At 31.2% G+C, this 25,764-nt stretch overlaps 3 protein-coding genes across 3 annotated transcripts; all 3 read left to right on the forward strand.

Moving 5' to 3' along the window:
* The first annotated feature begins 7,694 nt into the window (after positions 1–7,694).
* On the forward strand, positions 7,695–8,522 carry LOC125066533 (histidine-rich glycoprotein-like). Its single transcript, XM_047674635.1, has one exon. The coding sequence runs from the start codon at positions 7,708–7,710 to the stop codon at positions 8,425–8,427; it is 720 nt and encodes a 239-aa protein (XP_047530591.1). The 5' UTR covers positions 7,695–7,707; the 3' UTR covers positions 8,428–8,522.
* A 2,739-nt stretch (positions 8,523–11,261) lies between these two features.
* On the forward strand, positions 11,262–11,990 carry LOC125066511 (histidine-rich glycoprotein-like). The gene has a single exon (XM_047674611.1). The coding sequence runs from the start codon at positions 11,262–11,264 to the stop codon at positions 11,988–11,990; it is 729 nt and encodes a 242-aa protein (XP_047530567.1).
* A 3,594-nt stretch (positions 11,991–15,584) lies between these two features.
* Positions 15,585–16,310, forward strand: LOC125066513 (histidine-rich glycoprotein-like). The gene has a single exon (XM_047674612.1). It carries the CDS (start codon positions 15,585–15,587, stop codon positions 16,308–16,310), a length of 726 nt encoding a protein of 241 aa, XP_047530568.1.
* Positions 16,311–25,764: the final 9,454 nt, after the last annotated feature.

Below are 25,764 nucleotides of genomic sequence, written 5' to 3' on the forward strand. Positions count from 1 at the left end.
CAAAGCAAGCCACAATTTAATTTAGTTGAGAGATTATAATAGATAAATTTAACTTGTGGTCTTCATTTTCAAAGCGGTTTATAATTCGCCGTGAGAGGAATTGAGACAAAATTATCTTAACGGTAACTTCTGAAAAGATGAGCAAAGTCGCTATTAGCAATAATTTGACTTAAAAATTAAATAGTACTATATACATTTAGGATGATAGTTTATTTTAAAGTTGTTTTAAATAGCCATTTGGGTTATTTTATGTTTACTCGTTAAGTTTTGATAAAAAAAAAATTTTGCACTGAAAATTTAGGTATAATTCCCCCAGTAACCTCCATAAAAGAGAAAGAATGCCTCAGAAGTTTTAATTCTATAATAGAAAACTGATTCGTTTATATCTTTATAGTAGCGCCATCTGTTTTCTTAGTGGAGAAAACTAATTCTATTATATATGCACCGATTCACTTCTTCCGTAGAATGTTTATAGATATTCTCTGTTTTAATTCCTTATATATATTCATATTTTTATTAATCTATTATATGCATTTAATTAAAAATATACAATCACTAAAATGGTACATATTTTGTAATATCTATTATGTATTTTCTACCGACACATTAAGTCAAGATCAAAAATGATTTGTGTTTCTTATAATATTTTTAGATTAACTTAATGTATATACATTTTGCTCCCTGTGTATTTCAAAAGCAATTTACGAAAATTTTCATTAATTAATTATTTTATCAATGCAAATATAATTAATTTAATTAACCTCGACATAGATATCTTTTAGGGCACTTAAAACATTCGAGCAAAGAACAAAATGACGTGAATAAATAAGTGAATGAAAATTATCACAAGACAACTTTATTAAAGTGTTAACTTAGATGATAATTTCTTTTATGTTACATAAACAGAAGCATTATGCGAGCGGCTCTACCCACGCAAGGTTCACCTAAAATGAAGAAATGCTTAATAAACTTTTAATATCATCTAATTCTAAAAATAAAATAGAGAACTTATATAATATGATAAATAAATAACATATTTTATGAGATAAATTCTAACACATACAAAAGACCCTAATAAATATACCTATTACCTATTCCAATCGATAACTTAGAGATAAACGAATCTTAGATTTATATATTATAAGTGATGTAGAGATTGAGCACTAAGAACCGTTAAATAAGAAAGAACTAAACGAGTTAAGATACATCCACTTGAAATCGCCATTTTTACACGTTTGCATAATATTACCACACTGATCTTCCAATATCATTGTCATTTTAATACAACTTCCAGCGTGTCTGTCTTTCAAAGGATTTTTCGAGGTTCACGAGGTATTAGTATATTACTCCGTATTGAATCCGAGATTTTTTTGACTGAATTCACAAACCCAATCCTCAAATTGAAAACAGGCCTTATCAAGTTCTGGTACCTTATAAATGCGTTGACCGTTAACTAAAACGATGTGGTAAATCTAAAATCATCACGAATTAAAACACAACGAATGTTGACCACGTTAAACCATTACATTACTTTTTTCTCAGTAAGGAATAAATAAACACATCAACTTCCGAAAAAACAATCAAGTAGGTATATTTCTCTTATTATTATTGCATCGAGGTCGAAATGTTCTCCTTGCAAGGTAATCTGTAATTTAACACAATTAATACTATCGGGTCAAGTTCTGTGCGTAACACTTTATCTACAATTGTTATTTAGGTAGGTGGATGGGCTAATGGAGTGGTCCATGGTACGGTGATGATCTGATGGTAAGTAGTCACCACCGCCCAGAGACATTAACTCTGAAATAAATATTAAACATTCCTTACCATTGCGACTTACCACCAAGTACAATATAAATATTGTTTAGTTAAACAAGGCTGTTTACTTCTTTCAAATGTCAATTCAATGACGACTAAAAGAGACAAAACAACTAAACACTAATAAAGCTTTAAAAACCGTTGTCGTAATAAGGTTACAGAAAATTTAAAATGGATTAACTTTTTCATAAGTCATAAATTATAAACATTTCATAAATCTTTAATACCACGAGTAGATAAAACTACCGTTACTTAGCATTTTTACTTATTCATTAATTTGATTATCACGCTTTTATTATAATTAATCTAAATAATATTTCATATTATTTTGTAACCAATATACTCCTTCCTCAATCAATGGACTTAAGTACAATTAAGTGCAAACTTATTTGTATACAACATTAGCAATCCATCGTAGAAAGAGATTGCATAACTCGCTCTTACAACTCGCCCTGGAGAAGCATTCGGGAATTTTTTCCGTGCGAAAAACATTGTCGTCTTTATAAATATCAGATATTTTATATTACTCGCGAAATGTTAAAAACCGAGTTCGTTATTTTCATCCGCGTCTTCTTAAATAATGTAATTAGTATTATAGTTCATGTCAAATAAAATACGACTATATGTAGTTTAAGTTAAGACCTTTCGAATAACCGTTAGCTTCCTATTTAAAAAAAAATCCACTTTCAAAAATCGCATGATCGTTGTTAAAAGTCTGTTATTATTATCTTTGATTTATTATCAGTCATGACAAAATAAACTAATTCATTATTATGTTTTGTTATTTCAAAAAAGTATACATTAATAACTATATGACACCTGCGGCGTCGCTCGCGGTTCCGAGTTTGATCGTTAGATGTTAGGTATAAAAGTAAAGCCTCCGTCCTTCCTTGAGGTTCAAGCATACGAGTACTTTATGTCAAATTTCATCAAGTTCGGTTCAGTGGTTTGGCCGTGAAAGCTTAACAGAAAGAGAGACATATAGATAGACAAAGTTACTTTGGCATTAATATAATATTAGTATAGATTATATTTCGTAGCGTAACGTACGTTTCAATTGTATGGTGGAAAACATACTTCAAGGCCAAATAGAAGACTTGTGTGCATTTTTAACCGTAACATGTCACCTATCGTGATATGTTTCAAGGAACATCTTATGCAGAAAGGAGTAGTTGAGGATGAAAAACTTGCAAATACTCAAACCTCAATGCACCTATTAATTTCATCATCCAAATTAAATTATTACTAATGTTACAAGCTAAAATAAAAATAAGTCGAATTATATCTTACAAACTAAATAGTCAATTATATTAAATTAAAAACAAAAAAAAAATAACAAACAATTGTATCCGTGCTAACAGCGTGTCTCAGTGTCCAACTTACTTAGGACAGCGTGTGCGCTCTAGCGGAAACAGTGGCGCAAGAAATCTATCAAAAGAATTTTACTTAAATAAAACATAGAAAACGACGAGGGCGACGCCTTCACAACCTCACCTTGACACGCCACGGCCTTGACTTGGGAGAAAACGCTTTGTCTCATCCCTTTAAGCTTAAAATTTAATATTGTGTTGTTAAAATCCATACACATCGGATCTTAGCCCATTATAATGTTACCAAATTATATTTTATGTTCCCTAAAGGAACACGATAACGACCACATAATCTTTGAATTATGTCTAATAACATATCTCCAATTACATGATTTTATATCCAGTAACATACAGAATGAGATAATGGTTACATATACAATAGTGCGTAAAGTTTTAATGAGGAAATTCGTTATTTGTCATCCCGTATGTAACTAGTACACATTGACAGGGTTATTAAGTTAAATTAATCAAGGAATCAACAATATGTTTTTTTAGAAAATATACTTAAAATGTAAAAGTGCTGTATATAGTTATAATTTTAGATGCTTTTTACCTAGAGAGCCCTGCCCACTTCTCATTGACGTCACTAGAATAACATAGTTCGATGACCTTTAACACTACATACTACTAACTCCTGTAACATTGCAAATATGATATACGAGTATATCAAATATTGGAAAGAACACTTTGCATGCAAATTTTAGTAAGTATAAGCTGAGTTAAATTAATTAATATAAAAAAGGAATACTACAAATGATAATGAGATCCCTCTAATTGTTACCAATACATTACAGTGTTTTAAATTTATATATTTTTGAATGTGATTAAATTAATTTCCATTGTTCTTTAGTTCCATCGCAATTGAAAATTATTTCATTTTTATTAAAACGAAAAAGTGTCTTTCATATTTTAGAAACTTTATTGTGGTCCTTTGCAAATTCAGACAACTGCAGAAACCAACACTATTTAAACTATTGAATTTCAAAAAACCTTTCCTGTGTACGTTTTCGTTTTTTATATATTCGAGTTTACGTTACTTAAAATTCACATTGTTAGTTTATTGTATGTTATTTTTAAACGTATAACAAGAAAAACAAGATCAATCATTCAATAAATTTTATGTTATTTTTATACATCATCGGAAGTAATAATTTTTTATAGGTATTTGTTTCTATTTTAAAAATTAACGATAGAATTTTTTACCCATATTAATATAGTGATTACTTTATTTGAGAAAAATTTACACCCGGAGTATATAATAAAAAAATACAGCTGTTTGAATAGTAAGTAAGACCTGAAACATTTCAAACTAATAAAGTATCATTAAAGTAATAAAAATATAAGAACATAAGGGGTACAGAAAATAAACAATGTGCGGATTCATGGATTCTTATGGTAAAACAAAAGGATTTATTGCGTAGCATAAAAAAGTATGTATTTAGTAAGAACTGTTACATGGACATTTTTTGAACAAGATATTTCATAATTTACAGTAAAAGAATGATGCTTTTTTTATGGTGAAAAATGATACGTCTTTCGTAAAGGAGTGCGAGATCTTGCATTCGTGAACGAACGACGGCCGCGGATCGTGGAATAATAAAAAAGATCTGAAATGCTAATGAGCTCCTAATTTAATTTGTTCAACGAGCTCTAGATAATTGCGTACACTGTGACATGTTTTAAAATCACTTAGTAATGGACGAACACTTAAAGGTAGCAATAATACTAATCAGAAAAAATCATCTAACGGTAAAATTTATGCATGTCACTCAAGGTAATCTGTTGCAAGTTTAAAAACAGCCAAAATAAGAAGGAAATAAATTTCGTATATTATTATTATGTATGTTATTTATTTTAAACCATGTACCTAAACTCATAATATTAAGAAAACCGGAATCATAACTTTTGAATTTAAAGTAGATACTGCAAAAAGCACTTAGAAATATATTTTTTTAAATGTAAAAGAATTTTACGATTAGCTCCATGCATTCAGAAAATAGAAGAAAACACGACTCTCAGTGATATCATATCAAATATCATAAAACCTCTGATAGTTCTTTAGGCACTATCAGATTGTATTGAACGTAGTTCATAAACTCGGTTACCTTTTTTAATATCACATATATCATCGTAGTCGACTTTATAATAATTATAATTAACTAGATTTGCTGAAGGCAAACAGCGATGGCAACAGGCAGGAACAAGCAATATGAGGATGATGAAAATTTGATTTAGTAAAAGGACCGGAAGCAAGTGGAACATTCGTTATTTAAAGAGATTCGCTGCAATATTCTATTAGTATTATATCATTGTGCGCTTTTTTTTTATTTTAAATAGTGTTATGTTATTTAGTTGCAAGAGAAGAATTATATATATTAGTGATGTTTAATTGACCACATTTGTTCCAGACTACATAGAATTGGTAGTAATCCCCAATAATAGAGATTATGTTTTCATGATTATCGATTTTTGTAAACAGTTACTAGACTACATCCTCCATTATTTTTATTAGCGTGCTAAATCGCGATTATCTCTGAAAATTCAATATCTATCATCTAGTAACATAAGAATTGATAACATTAAGTGCTTAAATATATACAAATAATAATCTAGTAATTCTGAATGATTTCCCGTTTGTAAGTAGATTTCAGTCAAGCATGATGTCATAACCATAATTTTGTGACGTATTATTAAATCCTAGATTTAATAAGGCTAACGCAGTTTTTGTAATAAATACATAATCATTTTTTTGTAGTTATTAAATATACATAAAATTCGAAAACGATACTATATAAATATACTGACTTTGAAAATTTGACGTAAAAGAACCAAAATTCCTTTCAAGGTAACTCTTAGATAGTCCAATGTACTACCTATGTAAAATTTCATGGTTCAATTCGGTTTTCACTAATCGGAAAATTTACAAATTAACAACAGACAACCGAAAAAAACAAAAACACGATACCTTTGAACAACATATTTTCCAAAAGGACATTTCAAATGAACAGAGTTTAATGAAGACGATGACGAGATATGTGACGTTATTTCGCTGCCTATATTATATTACTATTAGTATGTATTCATTGAATTGCCGACGTTACCTAAGACTTAGTTTTAGTATACAAACCAATGCAAACATTTATCAACAATTTACTCGCTTCGCTATACTAATAGTTAAGTTACGTTACGATACGTTTAATACAATTCTTCAATTAAAAAGTACTTAATAAAGTAAATTTTGATTTTGAATCAAATCGAATAATGTCAAAAGGAAAATTTCTCATAATTACTGCAGTGTATTGTAAATTTATATTTATTGTTAGTACTGGGAATTACTCTGCCAATTAAATGATAAAATAATAATACCGTTTGTTTATTGATACTGAAACTATGTATATGTGAATACAATATAACCGACAAGGACTATGTAATAAAAAGAGACGATGAGAATTAATGATTACTTATTAAAAGTCGTTGAAACGATTATTGAATCCGTTGCGAGTTTCCTTGATAAAGCTTTATTCTTCTGATTTAATAATAATAAATAACAATGATAATTAGAAGACAATGTTCAACTATGTTCAACTGATAACACAAAAAGCATTGGCTGACAGAATAACTGATACAGATTACCAAAACATTTTACTTTTTTAACATAGGTAATACATTAAATTTCACAATTAATATTTTTAAGCATTTTTAACATACAAATAAATTATATGAAATTGCGAAAGGTTGGTATTATGTTTATTTTTTTTTCTTTATACCATCTTAAGCCGCAATGTTCACCAATAGCAAATATGGATATTATTTCATTAAATACAATAAACTAAAAACAACTAAAGATTCAGTAAATCAAATTAAAACTTGAAATGTTTGACTTATATTAGATATTTTTGTTGTTGTTGCAGAAAATACTAAAGTTATTAATAAAAACTATTCAAACATGAGATATTATTACATGAAAATGTAATATCCCTTAAGTCACATGGAAAACACGATGTTAAAATTAATTTCATATTATATCAATTCATTGCCTAAGCTTAAACATAATTTATTACAATGAAATATATATCCCGTGGGGCAAGTTAACCTGCAATTTCTAATTATTTAGATCAACTTGTTAATTAAAATAAATATTAATGTTTGAATTAAAATCTGCCTTACGATATGAGATATCCAATCATTTAAACATAAGCAAATAAAATATGTTTACATTAAGTAACGTTAAACTTATACCGGCATTCGCTTTGTAGTTTTAATTAATTCTTACAAAAGAAATACCTATTTCAATTAAGAACGTATATAACAATGGAAATGAGATAGATATTAAAATACATAATAATAAAGAGTGATTTATCAATGATTTGGGTCACTCGCTCCGTCGTGACCGTCATTTTTAAGTTACCCTGACATTAAAGACAACGCAGTGTGGTATTGGCAATACTATATAAACTGCAAGAAATAAGCAACATGCATCATTTGGCAACAAGCCTACAGCACCCAGGAGAACAGGAACATGAGAGGAATTGCTTTATTTGGTTTATTGGTGGTGGCAGCGACAGTGCACGCTAAAAATGTTCGACACAGGCGGGAAGCTGATCTTGAAGAAGCGGCATCACATCTTTGGGAAAAAGGATCTGGCGGTGAGCACCATGGTGATCATCATACCGAAGTAGGTGGATCTGACGAAAAAGGCTATAAGGGCTATCACGCCCAAGATTCCGGTAAAAAAGGTCACACCCTTCATGAGGGAAACAAAGGGTATTTCGGAGAAAGTGGAGGTCATAAAAAAAACCACCACCACGACGATGGATACTTTGATGAACATCATAGTGGTGAAAAGGGCGAAAAAGGTCACAGCTTTGAAGAAAAGGGACATTTTCATAAAGGACACTCCACTAAGGGTCACCATGGAATCCATAAATTAGACGAGTTCAAGAAAGATAAACACTTCCATGATAAACATGGTGAATCAGGTTTTGATGAAGGCTACGGTGGCTATCACCAGGAAGGTGGCTACAAGAAGGGAGGCGATTTCCATAAAGGACACAGTGTAGGTGATTTCTATGAAAAAGGATTTGGAGAGAAAGGTCATCACGAAAAAGGAGGTCATCACCACGAAGAAAAAGGTCATAAAGATGAAGGTGGCAACGACGAATACTGGGGTCAGCATGCAGAGCACGGCAGCAAAGGATCTCATGAGGACCACAAAGGTTGGGGCTGGAAGGGACATTAATGTTTTTTATGAGTAGACATTACGTGAAACGAAACGAATATGAAAGCTTTTGTTATTGTTGAATATTTTGTGATATGTAAATAAATAATTATTTTGCTAATTTATTAATATTATAAAATTGTTTTTCTTTTACACCTAATATCAGGGCAATGCTTTTATCATTAAAGTCCGTTTTATTAGAAGAAAATGAACGGAAGATATTACAATGTCTATCTAATGTATAGAATGATATAACTTCTCGTGTGATTAACATATATTATTAATAGCGAGAATTCAGTGAAATTCAACTCGATTTTGTTCAGTAAACTACGTAAAATCAAAATTTAAAAATACTATTTCTTTTGCACATTTTTGTCTCATAGGCTGATGCTAAAATCATTACTACTATGCAAAAAATCTTAAAATTTGATTAATTTTAATCCCTAAGTTGCATTAATTGATTATTTATGACACACTGAAATGGAATAAGAAAATAACGCTAAAATTCAACGCTATTTTTTAAGCATTTTGCAGAATTAAAAAATTAAAATAAAGTATAAATTAAAAATTATTCATACAAAATTTAATTTGACAATATTGTTTTAGAAGTATACAATTAAATCAATGTCTCTGAAATAGAACGGACAAGTGATAAGAGATGAGCTTGGGAGGAGTTATTGAAATTCAAATTTGTATATTCTCATCGTCCAATTAGCGAAAAATATATTTATTTACAAACACCATGAAAAAAAATACAGAACTATAACAATATGTTAGATCGTTAATTTTATGTTATAAATACCAGTATTACTATTAAGGACTTCAATGCCTTAAAATAGGTACTCAAATTAAGACATTTGATATAAAAAGTAATAATTATTGTATAAGAATATCGAGCTCCACAGCAACGAGTCTAACTTTTTAACTTTGACGATCTGTTGAAATGTCATTTCATGTCTATCTGAAACACGCTTATAATTTCTATTTTAATGTAGATATATACAAACAAATTTTTACTTATAAAGATATCAGTGAATTATTTGCAATTAATATGCTATAAAGTAGAGATACTGTTGAGTATTTAATAATAATTCGTATCGCGCTTACTCGATACGCAGCTCAGTTTAGAAAATCTGAACATCTTAAAATACGACAACACACTTAACAAAAGAGTAGAATATTAGCATAATTTGTCCAGCTACGGGAGTTGGTTCATGCATGCATGAAGAGGAAAATAACAATTTTAACGTAATAAGCCTTTATTTATACATACACTATTTACAATAATAGAAAACAAATACGTTAGTACCAGAAATAACTATAAAAGTAATTAAGACCATATCATATTCAGGTTTTAGTTTGACGAGTACAAAAAAATTTCCCGCGTACTCATAAAAGCCACTCAGCGGCTGTTTGTTGTCACTAAACTCTGATAATATTCTTTCTGTCCTTATTACAAGTCATTTGACCTAAAAAATAAGCAAAAAAATAATAAACCTATAGAATAAGTAGAAGACTAAATAAAACGAAACTTACGCAGTGACAGTTAATATTATTAAATATTTTGTTCATATGTATAATAATACTTGTTTAATTATATGTTATTTTTTATAAACTATTACGTCATAATTTAAAATCATAAGATAGAGGTATATTGATATTTCATAGAAAAATATATTGTAATCAATAAATTTTAGATTAAATAAAATTTAAAACCAGACTACGGAAGTTTGATAAACTACATGAGCTCAAAGTCGAAGGCATTTCTAATAGCCATTAAATTGTTCCACTACCCGTCTACCCATCGCTACTTTTGCTACCGTCAGATCAGTTTTATACCTAAATGATTGTATAGTCATCTGAATTAAAATGATTATAGTTGCAAAAATTATTAATCTATGTGGCAATTGTAAGTAGGCAACTTCCTAGATTTATTTACATAAGAACTTTGAAAGTTACACACAAGTAATGTTAAAATAAAGGGTATAAAAAATGCTTTATTAATTTACTGAGCACTTTTTATAAATTTAAGAAAATAAATAAATCATAGAAACACTAATAAAATTATTTAATTTAGGTACCTAGGCATCATTTTTCATGTTCGCCGAAAACCGAGGGGTTGCTATTTTTAACCCTGTCTCCCGTAGTATATTACCGTCGTTGTCTAATCATCACCGCGGCTAATTTCACGGGTAATCCACTTCAAGACCTAAAAATAGCGGTGAATGCTTTACGTTAAAATAAATTATAAGAGCAATTTTAGACTAGCGTTTTATGCTCGCGTACGAGATCGTTTTTGGAAGCGCATGTAGGTCCGAGCCTTTTGCCGTACGTGCGATTCTCGTGAGCCTTGAAACGCTTATAAGATCGTATAAGCGTGAACCACGAGAGACTATTCTGTTCATTAGGCGGTAACAACAACCACATTTTAAGATATCGTGACTCTTTTCTACTATGGCAAAAGCCGCAAAACACGTTTAATACAACAATACAAAAAAAATCTGTCCGGTTTACACACTTAAAAAGATAAATAGTAACAATAAAATCTATCTTTATATTGAAATTTCGACCAAAATTACAAAGCAAACGTGTGTAAATATGATCCCGTTACAAATGCCAATTAACTGTATTTACTATAGACTTGATTACCGATTTTTTGAATAAAACCACAACAATATTGACAAGTGAATAGCTGAGTAACCTGGAACTAGAAATCTTTACTTACTGTTCATTATATTTGCAACCTTGACACTAAAGAAAACGATAAATTTCTTAACCGTGCTTGTTAACTAGTATAAAATATCAGTGTTACTGAAGCAGGTATCATTCAACAACTGCAATTTGTCTAACCAACCATGAGAAGTCTTCTGGTGTTGTGTGGGCTAGTGGCTCTCGTAGCCGCGATCTCCGCTCGGGAGATCCGGGAAAAGAGAGAAGCCGATCTCGAAGTTGCTGCTTCGGGTCATCACTGGGACAAGGGTGGTGGCCATGAACATCATGGACATCATCATCATGAACATGGTGATCACGACCACAAAGGACATAAGGGACATCACGAACACCACCACGGTAAGCATGGCCACCATCATCATGAAGGGCATAAGGGACACCATGGCGAGCACGGTGGCCACAAGAAGCACCACCACCACGATGAAGGCTACCATCATCACCACGGGCATGGAGAGAAAGGAGAACATGGACATGGCCACGAGGAGCACGGTCACTTCCACAAAGGCCACGACACTAAGGGTCATCATGGTATTGAAAAACACGATGAATTCAAAAAGGATAAGCACTTCCACGACCATCACGGGGAAAAGGGTCACCATTCCCACCACGGTGGTCACCATCATGAGGGAGGATATAAAAAGGGAGGTCATTTCCACAAAGGACACAAACACGGTGGCCACCACGAGCACGAACACGGCAAGAAAGGTCATCATGAAAAGGGAGGACACCACCACCACCACAAGGGACACCACGGCGAAGGTGGCCACCATGAGCACTGGGATCACCACCATGATCACGGCAAGAAAGGAGGACACGAGGACCATAAGCACTGGGGACACAAGTCTGGTCACTAACATGTACAAATTACCAAACAAAATGTTACTTGTTGACTTATTACATATATATTTTTTGTTATGTTTTTACTACGTAAAATAAAATTGTTTTGTACCTAATATAAACTTATTTACTAAATTCTTAAATTAAATTTTTAGTTTCATATGCTTAAGCTAGATTTCAGTTCATGAAAATCAAACTTATTTCAACATTCTATGCCTCTAGTCATAAACCGCTCAATAGAGCTTTCGTGCTTAGAATAAATTTATAAAAGAAAATATACCTACAAGCTTAAATTCGCGTCAATTCATTCATATAAATGCTAAAAAAAAATATTTGAGATTTAACTTTTTTTAACAAATTAAATTTTAAAGTAAAAGAACATCTCTCATCTAAGCATTGAATTTATACTAAATAGGAAAATATAACCTAAGGCTAACTATCTAAAATCCAAGCTAGAAAAAAAACAGTTTTATTTCCTATAGTTAGTATTTTTTTTTTTAATATAATATAATCATAATTAATGTAAGTAATCAATTATTATTAAAAATACCTAGGAGTGTTTTCTTAATAATTTAAAGCAGTTTTGTTGGAAAAATGGTACTATAAAAAAATAAAAAATTATATAAATAAATGGTCAATAAAAAATGTTATTTAGATAACACCCATTTATCACATAGTATTTCCAAAAATCACTAGTTATTATTTATATATTTACTACAGGCTCAAAGGGCACACCATTTCAACATTTAGGTTTAAGCGAAGGCATCGTATAACTTACCATTATGTGGTAATTTTCACGATCATACGGTCGGAAAAATGTACCGAATATTTATTTTATTTCAAAAGAATAATAGTAGCAGCGTATCAATCAATAATAGTAATGTAATCGGTCTAAACAACGTTGGTTGTAGCTCGCCTAAACTACAACAGCTTTTTTTTTATATTTTGAATAAATATTGATTACTTCCAATTATTATAAGTGAATAGGGCCATTTTCTCTTTAATTTTAGAACTAATAAACTTTGATGCATTATTATATGTTTGGGAGAATTGAAAAAGTCATGAGGCGTGCGATTAGTCGTACAATAAACTCCTATAATTACCCTATAACACGGATGGTTTTGATACAAATCAGTATAAATATTTCGTTTAGCACGGGGAGAATTTATTGATTACGACTGCACACACATAAAACGGAAAAAGGGTTGCCAGCGTATTTTTGTTGTAATGATTTTGAGAGCACATAATCCTAGACACGGAATGTATTAAAATGTCCCGTAATTGATAATAGATCGCTTTCGCTATATTTCGCTAGGTCTCACAAATGTTATGTCTTATTTAATCTAAATGCCCAAAGAAATCAACACATTTTCCAACTAAAAAAAAACACGCGTCACAAGCTGTGTTGTGTAGTTTGTTTTTGTTGCCCAATATGGTTGTTCGTAGAGAACTTGGACGAACTAGTACAATACGTTATTATATTCATAGGCGTATCAAATATCATATTCGTCGTAGACCGTTGTGTTCGTAATCACAGTCCATACAAATAACGTTCATGTTCGTAAATATAACTGACGTAGTTATACAAGTAGTACTATATCAAACACAGCCATCAAACATTTTAACAGCAAACGCTGCGGACATGCAGCAATTAAGATATTAATCCTCATAAGATCTCTCTATCTATTTTATGGAAAATAATATTAATAATTTATATTTATTTACTTCTTTAATAAGTAAATTGATGAACCGTCGCAAAGATGTTTTTTTTTTTAAATTCTGGTTGAATACTATTAGCGATGTGAGCGAATATATTACATTATATACTATTTGGAACTTCAGTTTATAATTATAAAATTTAATATCATTCATATAAAATTACAATAATATATGATTGTACATAGCGAAAATAAATTAAATATTACTATCTAGGTAGCTGCTCGAGCCGAAACCTTACATAATTGATAATTAATACTCTTATTAATAAAAAAATAGCTAATATATACGAAAAAAATAAATTCAAAATTTCAAAAATCACATAACAACTAATTAACGTATTGGTAATCGTTGACGCTAATCGTCCGTAGATGATTATAGGCTAGTTTGTTTTCTTTTTTATTCCATTTATTCTTTCGTTATTCTTTCCTATGTGTATAGTGCCTAGCGGGCAGGTATTAATTAATTTCTTCATTATACGTTATATTGAAACATTTCTTCTTTGTCAACGAAGATGCAATTTCACAGATAAACGTTATTTACTTGTGGTTTTACCGAAAGTGCAAACAGTGTTTGTATTAGCCGAGCCGACTACCCATTGATTGGACCCCCTCTGCGAAATAGCAACTGCATAAGTCCAAAGCCGTATCACATACATCTGAATGGGCGATTCTAACCGATGGGTAATGGTTACCTAAATATGTTTACTGTTTACTCCTCTCTTACTGTTTACTTATAACCTTGTTTTTTTCTCTGTTATTAGGACGACGCCCACGTATTCTCCGCTAAACGGGATTGGCCTTTCCCCGTCCCAGTCCACCGTCTCGTTATGGCTCATGAAAGCAAGACCTTTACGAAGAACGGTTTGGAGGGCCCGTGGAGACAACGACTTCACGAACCATCAGATACCTCTCCACGTTTCTGCTGTTATTATCATATTATGTTAAAATCTTTTACACTGTTTAAAATAAACTACAATTTATTTATTTGTGAGTTGCAGCACACTTTAAAATAATTTTAAATTAGAAATGGACCAATTGAAAACATAGATAGTACCGAAACGACTACACGCTTGTCAAAGATCTATTTCATAAAAGCGCTTTTGAACATTTCCACGTACTTCTAATCAATAGAATCGAATTCAATGAATACATAAAGTAATTATTACGAATGAATTACATCCTATGCAGTTTATATTAAAATTTGTCCATTAATTTAGGTTGTATTAATTTTATCTGTAAATATTCGAGTTGTTTGTTTGATCGTTAAGTTTATTCATTATTCTAGAGAATAGGAATCGTATCTTGACAATTCTATCATACCTACTTTGTAAATATCGAATTTTCTTAAGATATTAAAATTATCAGTTTTTTGAGTTTTATTTAAAACGCATACGTAAAAATGGTAAACGGCTTTTCATTAGAATTTCAATATATACACATAATATATATTACTATTTATATATTATTTAATGACTTGCTGTCATTATTCCATTTATTTGAAGTCAGCGCAGTGTGTAAGGAGAATTTGAAGGATTTTAACTGGGATTTCTTATCTATTAGCTCGAAATGAAAAAAGAAAGTATATAAATTTCGAACGAAACGCCGAAGTTTCGAAATATTCTAAATAACAAATACTAACTAATGTTGTAACTTCTGTTGGTTGTCCGTTAATAAATAAATAAATAAATATGTATAATAAAATATATTTATTAAGCATAACAGTAATTCCAATTAAATATCTGACCTTGACAGTACGATAGATGCAAACTCTTGCCGTCCATTGCAATCATTGCCCAACGCAGGTACTGAGAAAATTGATTGCCAGTATTTATAAATGGTTGTTGTCGATAATATTCCATAGACACACAGACGGCAGCAAAGGAAACAATAACGATGAAGGGGGTTCTCTTACTAGGCTGTTTTGCAGCGCTTGTTCTTATTACAAGTGCACGAACCCTTGAGGAAAACGACAAAGCTGATCTTGAATCAGCAGCGACCCATCATCACGAAAAAGGTGGTGGCAAGGAACATCATGCCCATCATCATCATGAGCATGGTGAAAAGGGCCATAAGGGTTACAAAGGGCACCATCATCATGAACATGGCAAAAAGGGACACCATGACCATAGCGGCCACAAAGAACATCATGAAGGTCACGGAGGGCATAAGAAACACCATCACCACGAGGATGGTCACCACCACAAACACCACCACGGCGAAAAGGGTGAAAAGGGACACGGATTTGAAGAAAAGGGACATTACCATAAAGGGCACTCTACCAAAGGACACCACGGTGTTCATAAATTAGATGAGTTTAAGAAAGATAAGCACTTCCATCACAAACATGGAGAATCAGGTTTCGAAGAAGGTCACGGTGGCCACCATCATGAACATGGTCACAAGAAAGGTGGTCACTTCCACAAGGGACACGAGCACCATGGTCATCACGAGCACCACCATGGCAAAAAGGGACATCATGAAAAGGGCGGCCACCATCACGACCATAAGGGCCACCACGATGAAGGTGGCCACCACGAACACCACCACCACCACAGTGGATTCGGCAAGAAAGAAGGTCACGATGATCATAAGCACTGGGGTTTCAAGAAGGGCCATTAAACTTGACCTTTGAGCTGTGACAGTATTTGTTAAAGATATTTTTTATACATTGTTAAAAATTGTCTACATTTCTAAGAAAGCACTTGTAAATATAACACTCAATTTTTCCTAGGATGGTTTATTTTTAATTTTAATTTTAAGTCTTAATCATACTATTACGTATTTTTATCCCATTTTTATTATTAGTTTAAATTTAAAAATAAGTTTTTAACATCACACTTTATGATTACTGGTTAGGTTACCTCTTCTATTTTTCTTTGTTTTTTTTTTATCAATATGAACACTCTAAGAATTAAAAAACTCTAATGCACTGTTACAATTTAAAGTTATACTACTTAGTAATTGTTTCATAGACCAACTATTGTATAACTTAACATCTAATTCAAATAATATTACTTATTGTACTTAAAAGTGAAAATAATTCTCGCACGGTGACAGTTGGTCGAATTTTCTTGTTTTAAATCGCTAATAACGAGTCTAATGAAGCCTTCACAGCGGTTGAATCCACTAGAGGTAGAGCAGTCTGTAGCGTTTTTTTTTGCTTGTGATTAAATCTAACTAAGTCTATAGTTCTGTTCACTCGCGAAGGCGCGCCTTTCCATCTTAAATTATCGGCGTTCATTAGTGTTGAGTGACGTATCTTAGTGTGTGTGAGATGATTAAAATAAGAGTAGAGTGTAGTTTACCGTGGAAGGGTGTGCCTTCATGAGTGAATTGATCTATAAGTGGATGTGAACGATTGCTTCAAAAGTTATATATTAGTATAACCTATACTGATTCTAGTATCACTTGAATATGCGTGTATATGCATAGTTTATTAGTGATTCACCCGCGAAACATCGAAACCTGTGACAGTTTTTTTTTTTTATATCATTGTTAACTGCAAGTCACTCATCCCCATTTGACGCCAAAATGATGGAACCATATTTAAATGAAATTTATAATGTTAATTTGTATACATTAGTTCAGTTAGAATTGAAATTTGTCGATATCGATTTACATTAATTTTGTTTACGTTTTTCATTTTTTTCTTATGCAGCCGTAGCATCGCTCTCTAACCGGCCAGTAAGTTTTTACCGCTTTATTCTTTGTTAAATTGTAACAGTTTAGTAAATTGCAATCAAGAATTATCTTTATTTTTCTGCTCATCTACGGCTGGTGCTTTTAAAAATGAGACCATAACCGATTTTTTTATGTGCAGCTATCGTCCTAAAACCACTGGGACAAAAATCGGATTACGCTATTAATATATAATTTTGTGTAGAGCTTGCATCGGCGCTACTAGAACCCAAAAATATATTTCAAAATATAAGCAAAGACCGATATTAAATTAAAAATTCCCAAATAATATGATGTTGTAAATTAAGTCTCATTCGGGTCGTAATGTCAAGACATTACAGAAAATCTCAAAAAAAAAAACAAGAAGGAGAAGGACCGATCAAAATATCTAATCAGTCCGAGCCCGACAAATGTGAGCGTGTGGTTTTTTGAGAAGTTTAAAAGCTGAGTTTAAAATGGAATACCACCACGCTGCTTCAATGTAGTTGAATTTCACTTCCGAAATGAATGACAACCAGGCCAGGGTTTGTACCTGTAATCATCTGTCCCGATTTACGTGTTTTAACCACGAGGCCACGTCATTGTGTGTTGGAAGCAATATAATCTAGTTACGTTAGTAACAATATGGTTAAATGATTTCATCTATCATACGAAATACAACGTTCACTTTTACACCACCCAATATTTAAATTTTGAAATTCACAATAAGCATTGTTAAATCTAAATTTAATTCTATTCTTCAGTTAATCGCATTTAGTTCTGCGAAATTAGCCTTTTGTTACAATTACTTTGTAACTATAATTCTTAGTAATAGTTAGTTTAATATTATGAATTTTTAGATATTTAATTTGTAAACCACCTAAAAGTTAAACTCTCAATATCCGATGGTACAAACTGACTACTATAAACTGACGTGACAGGCAGAAACAATTGGTTTTGCACCTATCTTAAAAAAATGGACTATATTTTGCCATCACCAGAATTTTATTTTATATTTTGACACTAAGCGAAGAGGGTAGTACCACGAATCAGTAATCGCTCATACGTTTAGCTCCACTTTTTTAACCACCAAGTGGACGTTTTAAGCCTCCGCGCCTCGGTCTGTGAGAGGACCAAAAAACGCCTCATCATCTTAACCGAGCGGGATTGGCCCTTTTCCGCTCCGCCATTATGACGGTCTAAATCTAGGCAGTAATAAGCTAGCCGCTATACCAACAAAACATAGAGCACTCATAATATAACAAATACTGTATATAATATAATAATAATAACTGAGTATTAAAGACAAAGATGATCAATTAAAAAAGTACCATTTAAACATTTGTAGTACTATCGATTCTTCACTATTAAATATTTATTTCACCGTATAATAATAAAGTATAATATTAACACATATAAATCAAAATGTATAAAACTTTATTTGAAAACAAACATAATTTGTTTCCGTTTCAACGGTTAATGTAGTATACGAAATAGATGATAGTTTAGCTAATATTTTTAATTTGTTTCAATTCCACTCCTCCAGCTAATTTCCTATAAAATATTAACAATCATACATTCTAACTTACGCCTTCTAAATCATTTAACATTTGTACTTAAATCCGCTTTGCCGTGTGAGTTATTTCAGGAACTGTTAGTTCCAATTTCACATCTTGAAAACTTACTCGCATCGCTCCGTCCACTCCACTCGTACCTTTCTGTTATTTATTTCTAAATATAAAAATATTAGGTATCGGATACCTAGTCAGGAAGAAGTTATGTTTTAAGTTGAGTTATAGTTAAGCTATATTTTACTATTAATTATTATATTAAAGAGTCGAGATAGCGCAGTGGTTAGAACGCGTGCATCTTAACCGATGATTGCGGGTTCAAGCCCAGGCAAGCATCACTGAATTTTCATGCGCTTAATATGTGTTTATAATTCATCTCGTGCTCGGCGGTGAAGGAAAACATCGTGAAGAAATGTTTCTTCATATAATAGACACATGCATGTGCATGTGTCTATTTTCAAGGTAATTCCGCCACATGTGTATCCACCTACCCGCATTGGAGCAACATGGTGGAATATGCTCCAAACCTTCTCAAAGGGAGAAGAGGCCTTAGGCCAGCAGTGGGAAATTTAGAGACTGTTAATGTTATGTCATTATAAAATATGCAAACAGCTGACGCACGTCGCTATATATGGATTCTTGTAAACACACACGCTATAGCAAACGTGCCGTAACGGTGGAAATCTCATACCTATTTCAGCGTAGCTTTCAATTAGGCCAAGTGTCTGGAATGTAACGTGCGACAAGGACCTTCGTTCCAAAAAATAAAGGTTAAGGTTATTTGTAATTTAAATATATCTACATAGATTTCCTTCCTACAATAGTATAAAAGTAGAATAATTAAATATTTTATGTTAAGCGTTTAAAAAGTAAATTGTAATTATTACTCGTATATTGTTGTGTTTAGCTATTAAACACAACAATATACGAGTAATTGTAATTGTAGCGGTGTAGCTGTATTGTGTGTTTGATTGACTTTTAGTAATTAAATAAGTAAATCCAAAGTTGACTAAATAGTATTTTTTTATGAGTACATAACTCATGAATACTTAATATTACAGAATATGAGTATGTTCCAATAATTAGAAAGATATAAAGTTACGTGGTGGTAGGGATTAATAAATGCATCAGATTTTCTACCGCCAAACAGCAGTACTCAGTATAGTTACGTTCCGGTTCGTAGAAATTAACGAAAGGAATTACGAAAGGAGCGAGTCAGTGTAACTACAGGCACAAGGGGCATATCATCTTAGAACCCAAGATTGATGGCGCATTGGCAAATTAAGGAATGGTTAATATCTCTTACAACGCCATTGTCTGTGGGCGGTGGTGACCCCTTACCATCAGATGGCCTATTTGCTTGGTTGTCTACCTATACCATAAAAAAAGATAATATAAATTTAAGGACTAGGAACAAGTTCGTATAAATCTATATCTATACCAATATTATAAAGAGAGAGCGCGAAATTTATGTTGTTTACGTTCTGGAAAGTAAACTCCACAGCACCTATTTGAAAAACTATTTCAACATTTGAAAGGTACATAATTCTAGATGGTCATAGGCATAAATTGTGAACATACCAACATAGAAAATCTATATTATATGATATTCGTCCATTAAATCGTGCATCTTTATTTATTTCAAATGGACCATTTACAATATACAAATTATACAATAAAAAATAAAAACGTAAGTATATTAATGAAAATATCTTAAAATCTTCCATCGCGTACGCTGCAGAAATAATAAAAGTTACACAAAAATAATCTATGGCTAAACTCATGTCTCAAGTCCTCTTTAGCATATAATATCAAGTTTCTAAGAATAAGTCACAGTGTACACATTTTTTTTTAAATCTTCATTAACAACGAATTACTAGCGAAGGTTTTTAATACCCATATGGTGTTAATTTATAAATAAATATGTTTATTATCTTAAATATAGAACATATTTGTCGCAATATATAATAATAATAATTTATCTCAATATCTTAGAAGTTGCTGTAAAATAAAAACTCTCGACAAAAATAATTATCGCGGTGGTCAGCGATGCGCTGTAAGGGCCAGCTAACACCGCAGACTCAGTTAACGGAGCGGAGGGTGTCGACGTCATTATATATTTTTGGTACCGATTTTTTTGTCATCATTATTTTCTCTAATATTCTTCAAGCTTAGATATCAGATAATGTGTTTTGAACCGGAGCTTTCTTCTCAAATAAAAATCATTTATATATCGATCTAATAAAAATGCGGAACTAAATTCAAATATATGACAAATGTGAGTTACAATAAGAATAAAATGTAAGAAACTGGATTAGTTATTTATATACATTAAGTATTGTTTGATCAACCAAAGTGGTATTAATAATAAATAAATATAAAATGATGTAGTATGATTAAACGGAGTCAGTGAGATAACATTGTAACATATCATTGAAGATTAAAAATGTATTTATTTCTGTATTTTAGAGTCGCAAAAATTCAACAATATTTAACTGGTTTTAGATGACCATGATAGTCAAATATTGCGTCCATTCAATATCCAAGCGTTGAATTTGATTTTAATCAAAAATTAAGAATGGCAACATTGGCTTATCCGACTAAATTACAAAAAGTTATGTTTGGTTTGAAGTTTTGATGAGTTGTACTCTTTCCTCGAGTAAATATTTATGAGGTATTATATTGTTTTTTGTTAAATAATTACCAATACGTTTTCATAAGATTTAGTTTGTTTCTTAATATTTAGTACTGCAATAAAGTTTTTTTTAATGAGCATATATAACACATTTAAAATGACAACTACTCTGTGGTTGGAGTTGACATTTAGAACATTCGACCACGAAAACCGCAGTATCAACTGTGTAATTTTTGGTATCTACAAATAAATTAGAAAAAACATAGAATGAGCGCCTAACTACTCAATTGATAAACAGATAGCTTTCTCCCTGATACCTTTGTTTATACTGACTTATCTTTATTATAAACATTATTTAGAATATTACATGGGACCAAATTCAAAAGAGTTAAAATAGTTAACAGTTTCTACTAAATTGTTTATTTTGATCTCTGTTATCTACTATAAAATATATTTTATTTTACCCGGACGGAGTCGGACGGGCAGCTAGTAAAGGGATTAAATGATTAATGATATAAGCTAGACTATAGAGCTCGACACACATTACTTCTAGAATGTTAGAATCAAGAACTTACATATTTCCTTTAAATGATTGGTTTTCCTATATTTATTTAATATCACCAAGGAGTTCGTTAAATTTAATTTAAATATAATTGTTCAAAATATGATATGTTAAATAATTACACTAACTATTATTCGAGTCATTGACTAAATGATATTTGGTTCATATTGGTAATATTCAGACTAAAGATATGCCGGGTGGATAACTAATTACCAAACAATTAAATCATCACAAAGTTTCGATAATTGGACTAGTTACACGAGATACATCGGAAAGTTAGTTAGCCTTTAGGATACTCAGCGATGTAATCTATCAATAAGTTAATCTATTGTTTTAAACGTAACATTGTCAAATTAAATAAACTATTACGCGTATCTATTAATCGTTGTTACCACAGATTCTAAATGTTAATTCTTATGAGGAAAAAAGAAATTTATTGGTTTTTTTTCCTCTTTGTTTATTCTTCTTTTTTTAAAAAGGTTCTTATTTGTGTACATTAAATATAACTAGATATTTTCTACATAATATAAATGTACTCGTATATATTCATGGTATTATTTAGTACTTAGGCATTACTTATAAGATTTAATTTACTTACAAGATTTTTTAAGATTCTCATAACTAAATGATGCATTTTTTTTTTGGTGACCGTCAAAAATAAATTACGAAATTTTATTAAAAATGCGTTTAGTTTATCGTAAAAATTAATTATTAACTTTATTACTGTCGAGGTCGGTCGAGCCCGTAAATGTCAGCTCGAATTTTGTAAGCACATAAAAATTTCAGTGGAGCTAGCCTGGATTTAAGCCACAATCATCGGTTAAGATGCACGCATTCCAACCACTGGGCCATATCAGTCAATCATAGATTCTCCATTAAATATTCCTGTTTATAAAGCTGGATCCTATCACCAGCTGGTGTAAAGCTGTGTCACCCAAAAAATTCAAATACGGTTCTGTAAAAATATTTCTGTCAAGATTCAAAATATACTACTACCTTACGATAATATTTTCCAAAATAATCTCGTAAGCTAATAAGATCTAACACTTCGTTCTTAAATCTCTCCTTCAGATTTTCGTTCACAACATCGAATCTGTGAAAAAGTTTTGTACAAACTTTGAAGTCGTTAAGAGTTCTGGCTCAATTTCTGTTTAGTTATGTAGGTATCTTAATGGTCTATTGATTCCTGAATGTACAAGTCATTGTAATCTCACTATCGCAAAATATCTACTTGTAACTCTAATAACAAAATATGTATCTCACGAGTGTCGCAAAAAATTGTGCAATAACTGTTTCACAATGAACATTGTTCTCGAATATTCAGGAAATTACATTTAATTAATATTAAAATGAAATACAATCCAAACAATTATAAGAAAAATCGTCAAATTAAAATACTCATTATGATGAAAGGTAAATTCCAGCAGCTACCATATTCCAAAAATAACATCCGGGTAACCTGCTATATATGATGGGAATGTATCAACTCTTTCATATTTCACGCTGCTCCAAAGCGATACACGATAACATCCGAATACTGGAAATTGAGATTGATTAAACAAGCACATGAAAAAAGTATTTCTAGTCCGGATTTGAACTCGTTGCTTGAATGATGTATAGGGTCATAATGCATTTATATATGATATTTATTTTAAAAAAATAATGTTTAAAGACAAATAAATAAGTTAAACATAATTATTCAACATCATTAAGCATGCGATTATCATTGAATTATTTAATAAAAGTCCAGAGTTTTTTTTCATGACTGGAACATACTAAGCGATTATGCAATTAGCGAATACATGTCCCATGGCTTTAAATCACATTAGCTTCAAAAGACGAAGGATTTAATGTGACACTAGATGAAGCCATAAATCTAGTGCGAGGTGTGTGACATCGCTAAGCCTCATACTCGCTCATTAATTAGTGCAAAGCTTTATCAACAGCACGGATCTTACCAATATTTGAACGTGATAAAAAAACCTTTCGTCGACCAAGGACGATTAATTGACTGTTTTTTAAAGTATATCACATCACATTTAGTACAATTTTCATAAAAAAATTGTATTTGAATAATTAACCTCGTCTCCACCTCGTCTCGTCGTCTTAGTCTTTTTTGAACTAAACGTAAAAACGTTATCGTCTTCGTATCACCGCCAAATAGTGATACTGACTATTGATCCGGTTTGAAAGGTGAGTAAGCCAGTGCTTACCAACCAAACAGTTTTGGTGGCGGCCTAACGATGGAAGCGATGGTAAGTTCAAGCTTCAATAATGCAATGGTTTATGGGCTGCCTAGCGATGTAAAAAGTCGCAGGATCGATCCTGACCCCTTGGACTATTGTTGTCCCCACTCCTAAAACAAGTGATAAGCTTAAAGAAGGTGTAAAAGAAAGTTCAAAAGTGAATTAAAAACAAAAGATAAGACCTGCAGGAAAAAAAAGAAATTCATATAGTTCTAATGCTCATCCTTCAAGTATTGGCATATTTGGTATTTTAAATATTTTACAGTTTGTTTTAGTTACCTTTACAGATCCATGAATAAGTTTCTTGGATCACAGTACATTGAAGATAAAAACAAATGTTTAACGATTAACACTAATTTAACGCACATTTAGAAACTTCTGCGTTTTCTTGACCCTTATTTGTGGCCTCTTTCGACTCCCTCAAAATTTAACCACTTTCAAAATAAATTAAATTACAAACCTTGACCTAGTGTCTTAAAAAAACAAATATAGTATTTGTAATGCAAAAAAAAGCTGTTAATAATAGGTAAATATTTGTAATATTATATGAGTTCGTTATCCCATTTATTTGGGATCGGCGAAGTGTTGCCTTTTATCTGATGCCGAAGCGTTTACCACAAGAACTTCATTCATTCGACTCTTCGACAACCCAGGTTACGTCTCTATTGTATTCTACGAATATACGATCTATTATATTCTAAGAAATACGGTGTACATAGTACGTAAACTATCATATCTAACAATATACTAATAATTTATTTAAATACCAGTGACAACTATTTCATTTATATACTTATTATCGTTTTAAATGAATGATCTGTGAGAGAACTATTTATTTGGTATCGAAGCATTTATACCAACCGCTTTCAGCGATTGCTTTTTGTAATTAGTTTTTGCTCAACCTTATCTTAACAACACAAGAACTAATTTAATGCAATAAACTAGGATATTGCACTTGAAAATAAAACAATTAGCCGTTGCATTGAATTTAGTTTGGGTCGGAGTCAATTTTAAATTATTATTCATAGTTTTAATTAGATTTGCGCAATGTTTTTTTTTTATGTCAATGGAAGGTAAAGAATAATTCAAATTCAGAAATGATTGTTTAACGAACTCTTCTATCATTTTAAATACATAAAAGATAACATAATAACAATAAAATAATATCACAAGTGGGTATTTAAATACATTTTTATATATTTATTTTTTAAATACTTAATATTAATGTAACATTTATTCCTAACAAAGGTACAAAAACATGAACTTTTGATATGATTCAATTTTTTTAATAAACTTACTATTAATAATAAATAAATAGCTAGCCAGACAATGGGCAAGTAAGATCATTATCCAAGTCAATTGAAGCTGATTTAAGTGTAACTTTCTGAAAACCTCATTATAT

This window comes from Vanessa atalanta, chromosome 9 (assembly GCF_905147765.1).
Source record: "Vanessa atalanta chromosome 9, ilVanAtal1.2, whole genome shotgun sequence".
NCBI lineage: Eukaryota > Metazoa > Arthropoda > Insecta > Lepidoptera > Nymphalidae > Vanessa > Vanessa atalanta.